Consider the following 15,067-nt stretch of genomic DNA (forward strand, 5'->3'; position numbering starts at 1 on the left):
AAGACAACGAAAAGAAAAAGACAAACAGACCACTCTTCTACTGGCCTGCATCTCTACATCTACATTTGTATTGCTGAATACAAAATTGATCAAAGTATAATTGATCATTACACATAAAGTGAAATAAAAAGGAATATTTTTTAAACATAGAGTTGGTCCAATATTGTTTGCTAGAGTACAAAGTGATAAGCAGGAGATCTGCCCAGTCATGCAAACAGACTATGGCTTGGTATAAATTGGTTGATAACTGGCTTAAGGCCTTCTCTGTTCTCGTCTTAGATCTGTCAGGAGACATTTTGGAATTTTTCTTTGACGTTCCTGAGGAAAGCATGCAAAAAAGTAAACAGGATTGACTGTCAGCATCAATGGATAGTCAATGTTTGTAAATCACTTTTCTATACCCTGTGCGTTTGCATTTATTTTTATTGTATGTTTTTCATACCCTGTGTTTCTCAAACCAAACACTACATGGCATAGATCGTTTTTGCTTTCGTCTGCCTACGATTTTGGTCCTCGGTCACAATATTTATAGTAGAAAACATATTAAAAATAATTCTAAAAATGTTTGTCACATAAAAGTTCATTTTTTTTACAAAAAAAAAGGAAGATAAAATAACAGTCTCTCTCACACACAAAATCTTTTGCAACAGATATACTGGATAATTCCAGGGTTCATAGACTTTAAACTTCTTATTGGCATTGTGCTTCTTCATCAGAGTTCCCCCATTGCCATGTGGCTTGTAATCAGCCTCACAGAGTGCAAAGTTTTGTAAAGAGATGACTGTGTGAGGCTTAGTAAACAACCACGATAACTTGACTCTGTCCCTTGCACTCTCCCATCTTGACAATTTTGTTCACTAGTACTTCATCCCTACTATAGACACACTGTATTTACTTGGTTCATGAAGATATTGAACAAATTGCTATTCTATTTTCAATAGTTGTTTTCTTTTCTCACAGTATTACACAGTTTGTTTACATATTTTTACTCAGATTACGGTAGTTTTTGTGAACACTAACAGTCTTTGATTTGAGCATTTTTAATGCATACCAATAAAAAGACATTAACGGGTTGGTTTTACAAATGCAGAAAAATTAAACATGATTTTAAAATCCGGTTTGATCAGATATTGCCCCTGGAGGTAGGTGAATCAATTAAAATCTTGGAAGTCCTTTGTAATGTTCGCCGTTGACTACACAATCTCCATGAGGGTTTTGCCTTGTCTAGACATTGGCCTCAGCGTTGGTCAGGTTTGTTGAGCTCACTATGTTGGGTGGTGGGATGGCCGTCTCTTTTGCCGTTGGGCTAACCGGATTGGGTGGTGGGCTGGTAGGGCTGGTCGGGTTGGCTGGAGTGGCAGGGACGGTAGGGACAGTTGGAACGGTCGGACTAGTTGGGTTCACAGGGCTAGCCAGAGCTGGAATGGCTGGAGGTGCTGGGTTGGCCGGGGCTGCAGCAACCGGGCTTGTAGCAGTTGGGTTGGATGGACTACTTGGGTTGGCCGCGTTAGAGGGACTGGCAATGTTGGTCTCGGCAACCACTGTCTCAGGTCCATTCTCCTGTGGCCGTCGGACCACTGCAGGAGGCTGGAACATTATCCGTAGGCGCTGAGAAAGAATCACAACAAAACAGTTAATTAAGTAACACAATGAATGCATCTCCGACATGTCCAGAGAGGAGAACCTGACTGAAATGATCTATTTACTACTTAATCACATGATAATAAACCATTTGGGTTACATATCAATCATCACCAAATTGCCTTTATTCTCTTGCTCTTAGAGAAAGGGGGGAACATTCCATATTTTTTCATTTAACAAGGCAAGTCAGTTCAGAACAAATTCTTATTTACAATGACAGCCTAGGAACAGTGGGTTAACTGCCTTGTTCCGGGGCAGAACGACAGATTCTTACCTTGTCAGCTCAGGGATTCGATCCAGCAACCTTTACGGTTACTGGCCCAATGCTCTAACCACTAGGCTACCCGCCGCCCCATATCCATAAACCATTATGTAGATTACCTCTTTCCAGGTGCCCTTGAGTCCGAGGTACATGTAGACCATGTATCCAGGGATGAGGACCATGGAGGACAGAGCCATGAGCCAGCCCACTCCCTGGCCCCAGGCAGGGAACACGTAGTTGTTCAAGGTGAGAGGAACCATTTGGACTGCACTGAACAAGAACACCCCCTGTGGGAGACATGGTACGATCCTTATTAATCCTGACACCACCTCTTCTCAGACACTTTCTTTCGCTGTCTCGAAATTGCTTGAGGCAGGTCATATTGATATGATTTGTTATTTTCGTTCGTGTCAGGGTATGTTCTATTGGATGTGTGTGGCGTACTACTTACGGCCACGATGAGAGGGGTGAAACAAACCCAACACAGCTTCCACCATATACAGGGCTTGTAGCCAATCATTTCCTGGATGTTGTCATAGAATTTGTCCACACCTGCGAGACAAATGAATGTGTTATCAAAATATTCAAATTCAATTTCTTCCAATTTTCCACTGGTCTGCCATGAATTGTAATGAGGGAGGAGAGCTGGTGCAGTGTGGGACATGTGAGCAGCGTTGACGTCCCTGGGGGTAAACAGGGTTTGAAGGTGGACTAATGTCTCTGGACAAGTGGGAGTTTATTTGATCATTCAACCTTCAGCTTTAACTAGTGTGTCTAGTTCATTCATTGCTCATCGCCTCTTGCCTGAGCGTACATCACCGTAACAAGTCATTTTGTCATGCTGAAACAGGGTGTTTCTGATGCAATACCGTTCACTGCAATAATGTATCTACTGTACTATGTGTATTTGACGTGGTCGAGAGACTCTACCCACCGTAGAACCAGGATATGGAGATGCACTCGAAGAAGACCAGGAAGAGGAGACACATCCCACTGGCGGAGTAGTAGTCGAAGAGCTTGAACACGTACAGGCCTCCCTAGTGACACAGCACAGAAGGGTGAGTCTTACTATGGTGGGAAACCATATGGTCTGTGGTCTTTTACATTATATTCATATCCTCGTCTCAGAGGGAAAAGATGGTGGTTGGGGTTCGTTTTCTACTCGAAACAAATCTGTTATTTTTTTGTACAAAATTAGACAGCGATAGTGCTAACCAATGTAATTCAAATTTGTATCAACTACTGTCTCATTGAGCTTGGAGGTTTTGTAGTTCAATCTGATGGTTGGCTAATGATGAGAAAGAGAGAGAGAGAGAGAGCGTGGAGGTTTTGTAGTTCAACTTCGTGGTTGGCTAATGAGAGAGAGAGAGGGAAAGAAAGAGAGAGTGTCATGCTGTACCTGTGTGATGTTGGAAAGGCCGATCAGGTACGATACCAGGCAGACAGCAGCGATGAAGAGCTCTCTCCTGCCCCTCAGTGCCCTGGGAAACTCATCCACCAGAGCTGTGATAAAGCCCTCCACCGTGCAGAACTACCCACACAGACACACACACACACACACAGACACACAAAGGGCGTGGATTCTCAGTCACAAACGGGAGAGATTTACAGTATTTTGCTTAGTATCTATGTAATGAAGCACTTACAGTGGAACTAACAGCGTTTGAACTACTTTTCAGATATGAAACAAGCAGACAATCAAAATATCATTCAAAAATATAAAATTCCCTGTTTATACTACAAAAGCAACTTCATAAGAGGTTTTAAAAATAGGTTATATTTGACTCAGCATTCCATGATGTACACTAAGGCATTGTTGGCAGAATAGATGGATGCAGTTCAATGCATGATTAATATAAATCACCTATACATTTCTTGGTAGTCCAAAAAATATTGTAAATCACAGCTGGCTTGGTACATTGTTTGCTGCCTCCATTCAGGATGCACTGTTTCAGTTTGAATGACTCAATATTTTGGACAAAAACGTACAACTCTAACTAATGCTGGGAATGTCAATACAATCAAACTAGCAAGGGCAATGATCACAAGTCAGACATGCCAGCAACAAACGCTGACACTACACATCCAAGTATATCGGACCAAATTATGAAAGACAAGAATTGTACTTTTGAATTCCGTAAAGTCAGTGTGGAAGAGGTGAAAAAATGATTGTTGTCTATCAACAATGACAAGCCACCGGGGTCTGACAATCTAGATGGAAAATTACTGAGGATAATAGCAGACGATATTGCCACTGCTATTTGCCACATCTTCAATTTAAGCCTACTAGAAAGCGTGTGCCCTCAGGCCTGGACGGAAGCTAAAGTCATTCCGCTACCAAAGAATAGTTAAGCCCCCTTTACTGGCTCAAATAGCCAACCAATCAAACTTCTGGAAAAAATTGTGTTTGACCAGATAAAATGCTATTTCACAGTAAACAAATTGACAACAGAATTTCAGCATGCTTATAGTAAAGGACACTCAACAAGCACTTTCACAAATTACTGATGATTGGCTCAGAGAAATTGATGATAAAAGTATTGTGGGGGCTGTTTTGTTAGACTTCAGTGCAGCTTTTGACATTCTTGATCATAGTCTGCTGCTGGAAAAACGTATGTGTTATGGCTTTACACCCCCTGCTATAATGTGGATAAAGAGTTACTCGTCTAACAGAACACAGAGGGTGTTCTTCAATGGAAGCCTTCCAAATATAATCCAGTTAGAATCAGGAATTCACCAGGGTAGCTGTTTAGGCCCCTTGCTTTTTTCAATTTTTACTAACGGCATGCCACTGACTTTGAGTAAAGCCAGAGTTTCTATGTATGCGGATGACTCAACACTATACACGTCAGCTACTACAGTGACTGAAATGACTGCAATACTCAACAAAGAGCTGCAGTTAGTTTCAGAGTGGATGGCAAGGAATAAGTTAGCACTAAACATCTCTAAAACTAAAAGCATTGTATTTGGAACAAAACATTCACTAAACCCTAAACCTGAACTAAATCTTGTAATAAATGATGTGTAAATTGAGCAAGTTGCGATGACTAAACTGCTTGGAGTAATACTAGATTGTAAACTGTCATGGTCAAAACATATTGATGCAGTAGTAGCTAAGATGGGGAGAAGTCTGTCTATAATAATGCGATGCTCTGCCTTCTTAACAACACTATCAAACAAGGCAGGTCCTACAGGCCCTAGATTTTGTCACACCTTGACTACTGTTCAGTCGTGTGGTCAGGTGCCAACAAAATTGCAATTGGCTCAGAATAGAGCAGCATGGCTAGGCCCCTGGGACGTACACAGAGAGCTTAATATTAATAATATGCATGTCAATCTCTCCTGGCTGAAAGTGGAGGAGAGATCGACTACTTTTTATGAAGGTTATCGTCATGTTGATATGCACCGAGCTCTTCTGCTAAACTACTGGCACACAGCTCGGACACCCATGCATACCCTACAAGACATGCCACAAGAGTTCTCTTCACAGTCCCCAAGTCCAGAACGACTATGGGAGCACACAGTATTACATAGAGCCATGACTACATGGACCCCTATTCCACACCAAGCAGTAAAATTAAGTATTTTTAAAAAAACAGATTAAAAAACACCTTATGGAACAGCTGGGGACTGTGAAGCAAACACAAACATTGGCACACACACCACACCACACACACACACCACACCAACCACACACCACACACACACACACACACCACACACACACACACACAACACACACACACCACACACACACAACACACACACACCACCACACACACAACACACCACACACACCACACACACACACACACACACACACACACGATAACATACACCACTTACATACACATAGATTTAGTACTGTAGATATGTGTGAGTAGTGGTGGAGTAGGGCCTGAGGGCACACAGTGTGTTGGGATGTCTGTGAATGTATTGTATTGTTTTAAAATTGTATAAACTGCCTTAATTTTGCTGGACCCCAGGAAGAGTAGCTGCTGCTTTGGCATCAGCTAATGGGGATCCATAATAAATACAAATACAAAAACAAATAACGTGGCTAATAGGCTAGTCTATCTATTTATGTAGCAAGCTAAAAACATGGAGCCTAACGTTAACTAGCTAGCTGCTAAGAGGATGTCATGTCATGTCATTGGAGGAGTGGGTGAGTGACTGACTTTTTTTCCCCCCTCATATCATTTTTGGTGGTTATACACAGTTAGAGATGTGTTTTGCTTAGCTAGCAAGAACTTGAACGACTGTTATCCAGCTAGCATATATTTTGCGTTCACAAATTCACTCTGGCCACCTACTCCGATTTCAAAACACTCTCGCCTGAGTGTGCCAGAGCGTAGAATAACGGATGAATTTACGAACATGAAAACCCGCTGAATATGACCGGTGTCAGTAAATGTAGGCTAAGAAAGTAATAGTTAGTCACAAACGCTCTAGATAACATGTGAACAACCTAACCAGCTCTGCTAGGGCGAGTAAAATGGTCAGAGTGAGATGTTCTCTCATTTGTGTCTGGAAGTGGGTAGCAAGCAAGCTAGCCGACTTTAGCCAGTTAGCTTGGGCGATGGGTAGCAAGCAAGCTAGCCGACTTTAGCCAGTTAGCTTGGGCGATGGGTAGCAAGCAAGCTAGCCGACTTTAGCCAGTTAGCTTGGGCGATGGGTAGCAAGCAAGCTAGCCGACTTTAGCCAGTTAGCTTGGGCGATGGGTTGCAAGCAAGCTACAGAAGGACGAGTAGGCTACAATTCCCCATTATGTTTCAGTGCAATTTTGACGGTCACCTAGCTGAAAAAGTTTGAGAGGGTTTATCTAATGTTCCTTAGTTACATTTTAGATCATCTTGCTCTGGCTAGCATTAGTTGTTGATCTCGTTGTTGTTGATGTGCGCTTAACTGAGGGAGAGAGAGCCTATCTTTTCATGGATCAATAGAACTGTGAAGTTCGCAAATGTAAGAGGACTCCTGTAGTATGTACATATTTGCAGAAATCCATTCAGGTATGTTTTGTGGCTTTTGGCGAATGCATTCTAATGATCTAAAGTCCCGTTTTTGCAACTGCCTGTAAACACACATTCCAGTTCACAGTGAATGCTGGCAAATGGCTTGTTTGCATAAAGGCCTACTGTAGCTATGGTGTACCGGTCTGCGTAGACTCCGGTCCTGGACGAGACAGATGTTTTTATCCGGTTTTATTTACTGCAGTGTCTATTAATTGTCCAAACGCACGGCCGCTTTCCCACTCTATATTGCTATAGAATTTTCACAAATTCCCAAACATTCTAAGAATTTATGAAAACATGACATGACATATCTAAGTACTCGCTTGTCAGAACATTTTTTTTTTTAAGTGTCATATTCCTCCGGGGGGTGTATATGAATAGATTTTTTATCATATTTAATATTGCAAAAAATGCTGTCAGTTTCACTTTAATGTTTCTACTATCATTGATAGTCTTGCTCCTGTTTGTATTTTCATTTTTTATCAACTGCAGAATTTGGTAAATTAGTATTTCTACGAAATAAAAACTTCAAAGGACCAAAAAAAGGAAGCACTGGTAATTGTCAATTACTGGGACATGGATCCCTTGAAGGATAGTATCATTGTTGTACTTTAATTTTACCCAATGGGTAAATATACATTGGTTTATTTATAACATTGTGGTTCATGTAGTAGTATGATAACCATGTAACAGTTGTAAAGAATGACCAAGATGACCAAAACAGTTCAAAACAACCACTGTTATAGCTTTTTTAGTACTAGAGACCTCATTTTGGCAGCCACCTTAAAAATATAACTCCAACATGCAAAATAGCCATTTCCCTTGCAGTATGAATATTTACCATTCCATATAAAAAAAAAAGGTTAGTCACAAAAAAGAGCACTGGTGTGTCAACTTAGGATTTATCTGTTCCGTATAAAGATGAGTAGCAGAATTGAGTATCATTGCTAGCAGACTCAGTGGCCTTGCAGTAACCCAAATAGCATACACAAGCTAAATGCATGACAACAGAGCACCAGGGGGCCAAGAGAGAGGTGACGTAGTTGTATTAAAAAGGGTTGACAGTAAAAGTCAAGGCTCATCTGTATCTGTCCATTAGCAAAAAAACTGAAATGAGCTTCTCATTGGAGAGACCAGGGAAAAACAGCTAGATATGTACCTGTGCTTACACATTTAGGTCACACGAGCCTGGTCCTAGACCTATAGGTGCTTTAGCTAACTCCCCTGACATGGCATGGTAATGATAGTGAGAGGATTGGGCTAAAGCACCAAGAGATTGCGGAGCAGCCTATGAAAACAGCCTTACCTGACTGTCAATCCCCAGCATCAGCAGCATGGAGAAGAACAGGATAGCCCAGAGAGGGGAGACAGGCAGCTGGGTCACAGCCTCAGGGTAGGCCAGGAAAGCCAGGCCTGGACCTGCATACCAAACACACCAACACAACACATTGGCTCACAGTTTCTTACGGCTGCGTTTCTCTGTGTGGATTGAGGTAGAAGCAGAGGTGTAATATTAGACTTAGACTGCTGCGAGCAGAAGTCAGAATAGACAGCCCCTATTGTACGTTGATGGTGCAATTACAGAGGGAGTATTGGGTTTACCTGAAGCTGCAACTTCTTCTATGGGCCTCTTAGTCACGTTCGCCATGAAGCCCACAATAGAGAAGATGACAAGGCCAGCAAACATGCTGGTGAAGGAGTTGATGCAGCACACTATGATAGAGTCTCTGTGGAAAGGAAACATGAAAAAGTCCTGTTGTCAGAGCTTATGGTGATCTGTCATCTCTTCTGTGGCATCATCATGGATTCCTAAAAAGGCCTTTCTCAGGAGAGAGAGAGCTTATTCCTTATCATTGCTGAGTTGAAAACATATCCCTGTTTAATAATATATTGATGTTGGCCACAAAAGGTGTGCAATGAGATAGTAAAACAATATGAAATGTGTTTTTGTGCAACATTCCAAGGGGGAACAATGTTCCTTTATCCAAAGAGGTTTAATATCACAGTAATACCTAAATATGAAATAAAGCAATGCCCATTTTTAATGGATACCAAGCTCCTATTTGCAAAGAAGAGTTTTCCAAAGAATCAACCCTTATTTACAAACCAAATTGCATGATATAGCTAAATATAGCTAAATAATATTGGGCCGCTAATAAGCAACAACAAGTAACAACAAGTCAATTGAAATAAATGCAAGTTGAGGCTGCATGATTATATAACTGATGAGCAATTTGTGGGACCTAGGACAAAGGATGGGCTGCTTGGGGAGGATGTGAAATCTTTGTCTAATCGTCTTTTATTTATGCAGTGCACATCCAAAGCTGTATGAATGGCCCCGTATTAGACTGAATCCCTGTATTGATTGTAATAATGTTAATCTAAGCTTCTCGTTGTAAATGGCTAATAGCAAGGTCCACATATACTGTTGAGGCAGAGGTAGGCAAATATAATTCAGCCGTGGGACCTCGGAGCGGATGGTCGGGGGGGGCCGGAACATAATAATCTCTATACTGGAAATTGACCACAACTCAGCCCAGAAATAGATTATATTTGAAAATAATAATACTTTCATACCTTGATTCCATTGAGACACGATCACATATGTCGCTTATGTTTTCGTGTGGGAGTACTTGGGAACAGATTTCCTCAATTAAACAACATTTTAGATGAATTTCTGGTGATTTTATCCTTTTTTTGGGACCCAAAACTAAAATCCTAATATATATTGCCGACCCCTGCGTTAAGGTATACTGGTCTAATGGTTGCCTTTTCAAGTCTTGCCTCATACATGATCTTTTCCATTTAATAGAAGCCTACCTCCATCTTACCTGTAAACATTATTATTAAAAGGGTTATAGCTCCCAAGAGCTATCAGTGAGCCCAGTCCCAAACCGTAGGAGAAAAATATCTGAGTAGCAGCATCCAGCCATACCTGTCAAGGGGAAATAACCGTTTAGCCGTTTGACAAAGGAGGCTGAAAAACGGTTGATTCACATGCCAGTATTTATCTCACATAGAATGGTAAGTTCATTCATTACCTCAGATTCTTTTAGTTTTTCAAAGTTAGGGGTGATATAGAAGCGAATGCCATCCATAGCTCCAGGTAGAGTCACTCCACGGCAGAACAGAATGAATAGCATGAAATAGGGGTACGTGGCCGAGAAGTACACAACCTAGAAAATGTAATCAACGAGTCACCATCAGCAGCAAAGGAATGCACGCTAACACATGTTAATGTGAACCATCGAGTTAGTACATTTGCAATTCAGTCTCTGCTTCAACAAAGGCCTATTCACTCGAGAGGAAAACCAATGGATTTCTTGTCCTCCAAACTCTCACACGGAGAGCAGCAACAAAAATAAGAAAATAAATCAACAGAAATCTAGTAAAGAAATTCATTGAAGCCTCAATTTGATCCGACACCATCTCACTATGCTTACATGATACCCCGTATGAGATTCTAGAGCACAGAACGTAGGTGGGTGGAGCATTTTGCCACCACAACAAATGTTATTTGCTATGGTCACGTGACAGATTAGATTTCCGAAATGTAGCACCAATAGGGAGTGAACTGGCTCCGACTGAGGGGGAGAGGAAAGGACAAAACCGGATTTTAGAGGGCTTGTTGCTCTTCCTCCTATCATCAACCCCTCCCCCCCCCCCCCAGGCATGTTCAGGCACCATGAGCCTGAACATGAATACTGAATGTTTGATGTATATCCTCTCATTCTAAAATCACTCTGGACAATAGTCAGTGCAATATAAATGATTGATGAAGGTGATATGACTCTGATCGACAACACTGTTTGGGATAGCTGCAGTTGTTTTTATTCTTCAATTGTATCTGTCATTTGTGACACTTCTGTCGTTTGTGTTTTTTTATTTATTTTTCTGTAATATTTTATGCACCCGCTGTTATTTCCATGTTTTGCCTTCGTAACCAGGTCGCCCTCGCAAAATAGGTTTTTATTAACCTCAATGGGTCTTATCTGGTTAAATAAACGTAAAAATAAATAAATACATGACAACGATAAAATATTGTATCACTGTCACACATTGGATGCCAGAGAGCTTTTACATACACCTCAATCTGCCTTGCGAAACCAGTCTCTTACCTTGCCAGTCCAGCTCACCCCTTTCCAGATACAGAAGTACACCAGGACCCAAGCGATGGCCAGTGTTATTGCCAGTGGCGCTCGGATCTGCCCTGGTTTTTCCAAGCCATCGGTCATTTGATGCATGTTGCGCCTAAAAACAACAATAAGACCATTATGCACACTGGCAGAATGCTTTGCAGCAAAGGGACATTCCTTTTATACTTCTCAAGCAGGCATGCAGGGTACTGTAATGCTGTGCTGAAGCGACAGACAAAAAAAAACAGGCAGTCGATGTCTTACTCCCAAAACTCCATCACCGCGCTGGTAAGATTGGTGTTATCGACAATACTGTAGTTTGAGTAACATTTGTCTGTGTTCCATGAATTGCCACACGAGCTCCATGGAAGTTCCTGAAAAACAATGAAGGATTAATGCCTGTTTTCCTCCTTGACACAATGAGAGATCTCACATGATATCAACAAGGATGCTACAATCCCAAGTGAGAAAAAAATGTTTTTTGTGTCATCCCCATGTGGCTTATAGGAGGTAAAATGGTGGTACTTACCGAGGTAAAGGAGTTGTAGAGATAGTATATGGCCCAGGCGATGATGACAATGTAGTAAATGTTAAGCCAGAAGGACAGGACAGCTGCCGCAAGGCCAACACCTATGAGATGGAAATCGATGACATGTCTGTGCATGCTCCTAACTCTCCAGCATATTCAGGGTGAATTACAGCAGAACTCTCTATCTCTCTATCACACAATAAAGATAGGATGCACAAGTGGGCCAGCTGACAATTAGGAATTTGATTTTAAGATACCCCAAAAAATGACCGTAGAAGATACAGTAAGAGCATCGCACGAGTAGAATGTGTACCTTTGAACACGGGAGCCAGCTTCCAGACTCCAAGCCCACCAATTGAGGTGTATTGACCAAGAGCGGTCTCAAGCAGGAACAGCGGCATCCCAGCGAATATGAGTGTCAAAAAATAGGGGATCAAGAAGGCTCCTGCATAGACACAAGCAAATCAAACCAAATATAAATGTCAGAATAAAACCACACACACATGCAATGGAATGTAGAAGCTAATTGGAATCATTCAATTAGGATAAGAATAATGCACGTCTGAGCTCTTACACGAGGGCCATATTCACTCTTCGTTTCACATAATAATTAGTGCTCGAAATGGACGAAGCACTTACTGAGTAGTGAAATGAACTTACGTTATATAACTTTTTTAAAATCGTGTTTACCTCCACCGTTTTTTCCACAGAGATATGGAAATCTCCATACGTTTCCGAGTCCAATTGCATAACCTACACACGACAGAAGGAAATCGAATCTCCCTCCCCACGTTTCTCTTTCGGGAAGATCCGTTTTCGTCTTGTCGCTTTTCACGTCCAGTGACTTGGGTTTGTCATTAGTTGCCACTTCGTTAAGTTCTGTTACTTGTCCATCCGTTTTGGTGCCGTTCGTCGCCATGTCTGTCGATTTGTAGTGGTCCTGGCCTTGGAACGCGAAGCTTCAGCACCAGTCCACGCAGACAGCAGTTTCGCGGTTTTTGACCCAAAACCTTTGAACCAAATGTCTGGAAGCAGGTGACGGCTATGGGGACACGGCTTGTCAGTTGCCGTTAACCTGGAATCGGTGAATACAGTGATTGGTCGGTTTTTGAGTGCGCACTCAAATTGGGAAATTGATTAAAAAACATGATTACGTTTACAATAGATTTGCTACAGAATGGGATTGTATGTTGTTTGACTCTTCAATACACACATTGGCTTTTGTAAATTACTGAAAATAAAATGCATTTTGAAAGTTAGATTTTTTCGATCGACTCCACTCTAGACACCAATAAACGTCTCACCAAATATATGCAATGCAGAGTCTAAAACACAAGAATGCTATAAAAAACAATAATGGCACATTAATGATGGCACAGGACTTTTCCATCCATATAACAACACATATGATAGGTTTGTACGTAGATTGTTTATTGGCTATAAAGCCTACTTCTCCCACCCACAATATTCTTACAATCAAATCAACACAATTTGCAAATTAGTACAGTCCAGTGTCGAGAATGCACATCACCGAATGATCATTATTTGCAAAGAAAAAAACTTTCAGACATTGTTATTATCCAAGCCACCGAGCTCACGCTCAAAACGCAACATCGCAACATAACATTCGACAATTACATATGTTCATCCAATCTGAGAGAGCAACAATTACGCCTTGCAACTGACACATGCAGATACGCTTACTAATTACCTATGCACTACCTATGTACTGATTTAAGTGGACAGAAAAACCGACAGCAATGTCTCAACCAAACTGGATCACAATTGCATTGGGGAGACAAAGGAATGCCCAAAGCGTAAAGCTTTACGCACCAGGCTGCACAAATTACATTCGAGGAATAGAGAACCAAACGCACTCCTATATGACAAAAAATTGACACAGTTATATGAACCATTCAATCAACCGGGAGAGCCGTCTATTCTGCATTTAATTGGCTATAAAACAAGGTGTATTTTCTTAATTACCTAAAGTCATTATGGTTACAACAGTTCCATACTGTCACGTTAAACTACGAGTTAAATCACCGTCTTGCTTGTTGCTTTATCCCTGACTATGAACGATTCACGGAATTGTAACACCGGGAAACGCATTGGTAGGGAATTCACACACATGTCAAATAATCTAATTTACTCACAATGAAGCTGCGCTCTCTGCCACCGAGGATGTGCTGCCTGCCACAAATCTCGAAACGAGGTATCCGTAGATTCCCTCTGAAGTTGTAAACCTCCAGTTTTACTTGGAACATAAAGATATTGTTTTTCCATTAAAAGACTTGGAACAAGCGCCACAAGTGTCCTAGAGGAGAGCGCACACGTATCCCGCTGCCGGGAGCTGTCCAGCGGCGCGCGGTGCTGACGAGGTGGCTAAATCAACACGAGAAGCAGCCGCTTCGCCTTGTGCAACTGTCTAACATCAACAACCAGAAACGTTCAGGGGAGCGCAATTCTCAACTCCCATCTACATAGCGTCAATGTCATCTGAAAGTCGCCCCCCTCCTCCTCCGTGTAGTCTACACATCCACTACTGACATCGCACTGCATGTTTTCTCAATATTTCATGATTTTTTTTTAACGTGTTTTCACTGTTTGGGAAATCTTGAGTAGGTCTAAAGCAGTGGTAAGACTTCGTTGACTTAAGGGAACACGGGTTTCTCCGATCACTTACAATGAACAATTCACGCAATTGTAATTCACACACACYTCAAATAACTCAATTGACTTACTTACGATAAAGCTGTGCTCTCTGCCACCGACGAAGTGTAGAGGGGGTCATTAACATATTGGCCACCTTATTTTACACTATAATAAGATAATATTGTTTTCCCCTCAACTTGAACACACGTATGTGTTGCACAGTTTTTTTCCCCTCCTCGACCTGTCACGGTCTTCAAATTAAGGAACATTCTAAACACCTCATTCCCAGCCTGCCCCAAGACCCCAAATATGTCATCCAATACACCCCGACCCTCCTCAAATCAAATGTCATCTAGGGGTGTTAAATGCAAGCATATCGAGGGCAGTCAATGCACGATTAACAATTCCAAACTGGCGTAATTTGGAAGGTGAGGCCAGTTGGTGTCTGCTTTCTGGCAAGTGTGATAAGGGAGCCTGTCAATAAAGGGAGGGGGCACTGGCTGATTGTCTAACTCTGCCTGTAATCGTCTTTTAGCCCACCGTCTCCAGAAATGAAAAGGCTGATGTGAGAGGAATCAACTCACCCAATAGAGAATAATTTAACTCACAAATTCTCGTAAATATGTTGCTTCAAGCCGTAGAATTCAAGCTGCAGGAGATTTTACAGATGGGGTTGTCCTAAAAGTGGACACATGCAAGCCTAACGGAGTGTTAGCTGAATGACATGTTTTGTTGTATTTTGTCTCACTCGAGAAACCAGACGAATGCAAGGCAAAAAAGAAAGCAACATTACCCTCTATGGACTTCTAAAAAAAACTAAACAAGTTTTGAC

At 41.6% G+C, this 15,067-nt stretch overlaps 1 protein-coding gene across 2 annotated transcripts; it reads right to left on the reverse strand.

The window, feature by feature from the left end:
* Nucleotides 1-700: 700 nt before the first annotated feature.
* LOC111966211 (sodium- and chloride-dependent GABA transporter 1) lies at nucleotides 701-14,688 on the reverse strand. 2 transcript variants are annotated; one of them, XM_023990675.3, is made up of 15 exons: nucleotides 14,329-14,688; nucleotides 12,271-12,655; nucleotides 11,894-12,025; nucleotides 11,581-11,681; nucleotides 11,316-11,425; nucleotides 11,034-11,166; nucleotides 9,957-10,091; nucleotides 9,747-9,850; nucleotides 8,518-8,642; nucleotides 8,222-8,334; nucleotides 3,303-3,434; nucleotides 2,838-2,940; nucleotides 2,355-2,455; nucleotides 2,023-2,190; nucleotides 701-1,608 (listed from the first exon to the last, which is right to left on the reverse strand). In XM_023990675.3, exons 2-15 carry the CDS (start codon nucleotides 12,497-12,499, stop codon nucleotides 1,225-1,227), a joined length of 2,070 nt encoding a protein of 689 aa, XP_023846443.1. In that variant the 5' UTR covers nucleotides 12,500-12,655; nucleotides 14,329-14,688; the 3' UTR covers nucleotides 701-1,224. The 2 variants fall into 2 exon arrangements, with proteins under 2 accessions (XP_023846443.1, XP_023846442.1); XM_023990674.2 differs by lacking the exon at nucleotides 14,329-14,688 and adding an exon at nucleotides 13,737-14,127.
* Nucleotides 14,689-15,067: the final 379 nt, after the last annotated feature.

The sequence above is a fragment of the Salvelinus sp. IW2-2015 genome, linkage group LG7 (assembly GCF_002910315.2).
Source record: "Salvelinus sp. IW2-2015 linkage group LG7, ASM291031v2, whole genome shotgun sequence".
Lineage (NCBI taxonomy): Eukaryota > Metazoa > Chordata > Actinopteri > Salmoniformes > Salmonidae > Salvelinus > Salvelinus sp. IW2-2015.

Bases quoted from the DNA above. Each gene is read 5' to 3' on its own strand.
- LOC111966211 (XM_023990675.3), bottom strand. From the start codon at position 12,499: ATGGCGACGAACGGCACCAAAACGGATGGACAAGTAACAGAACTTAAC. The intron at 12,026-12,270 runs GTAAACACGATT...GTGTCTATGCAG, and splicing joins CTGTGGAAAAAACGGTGGAG to GAGCCTTCTTGATCCCCTAT. The intron at 2,191-2,354 runs GTAAGTAGTACG...TGTCTCCCACAG, and splicing joins TCACCCCTCTCATCGTGGCC to GGGGTGTTCTTGTTCAGTGC.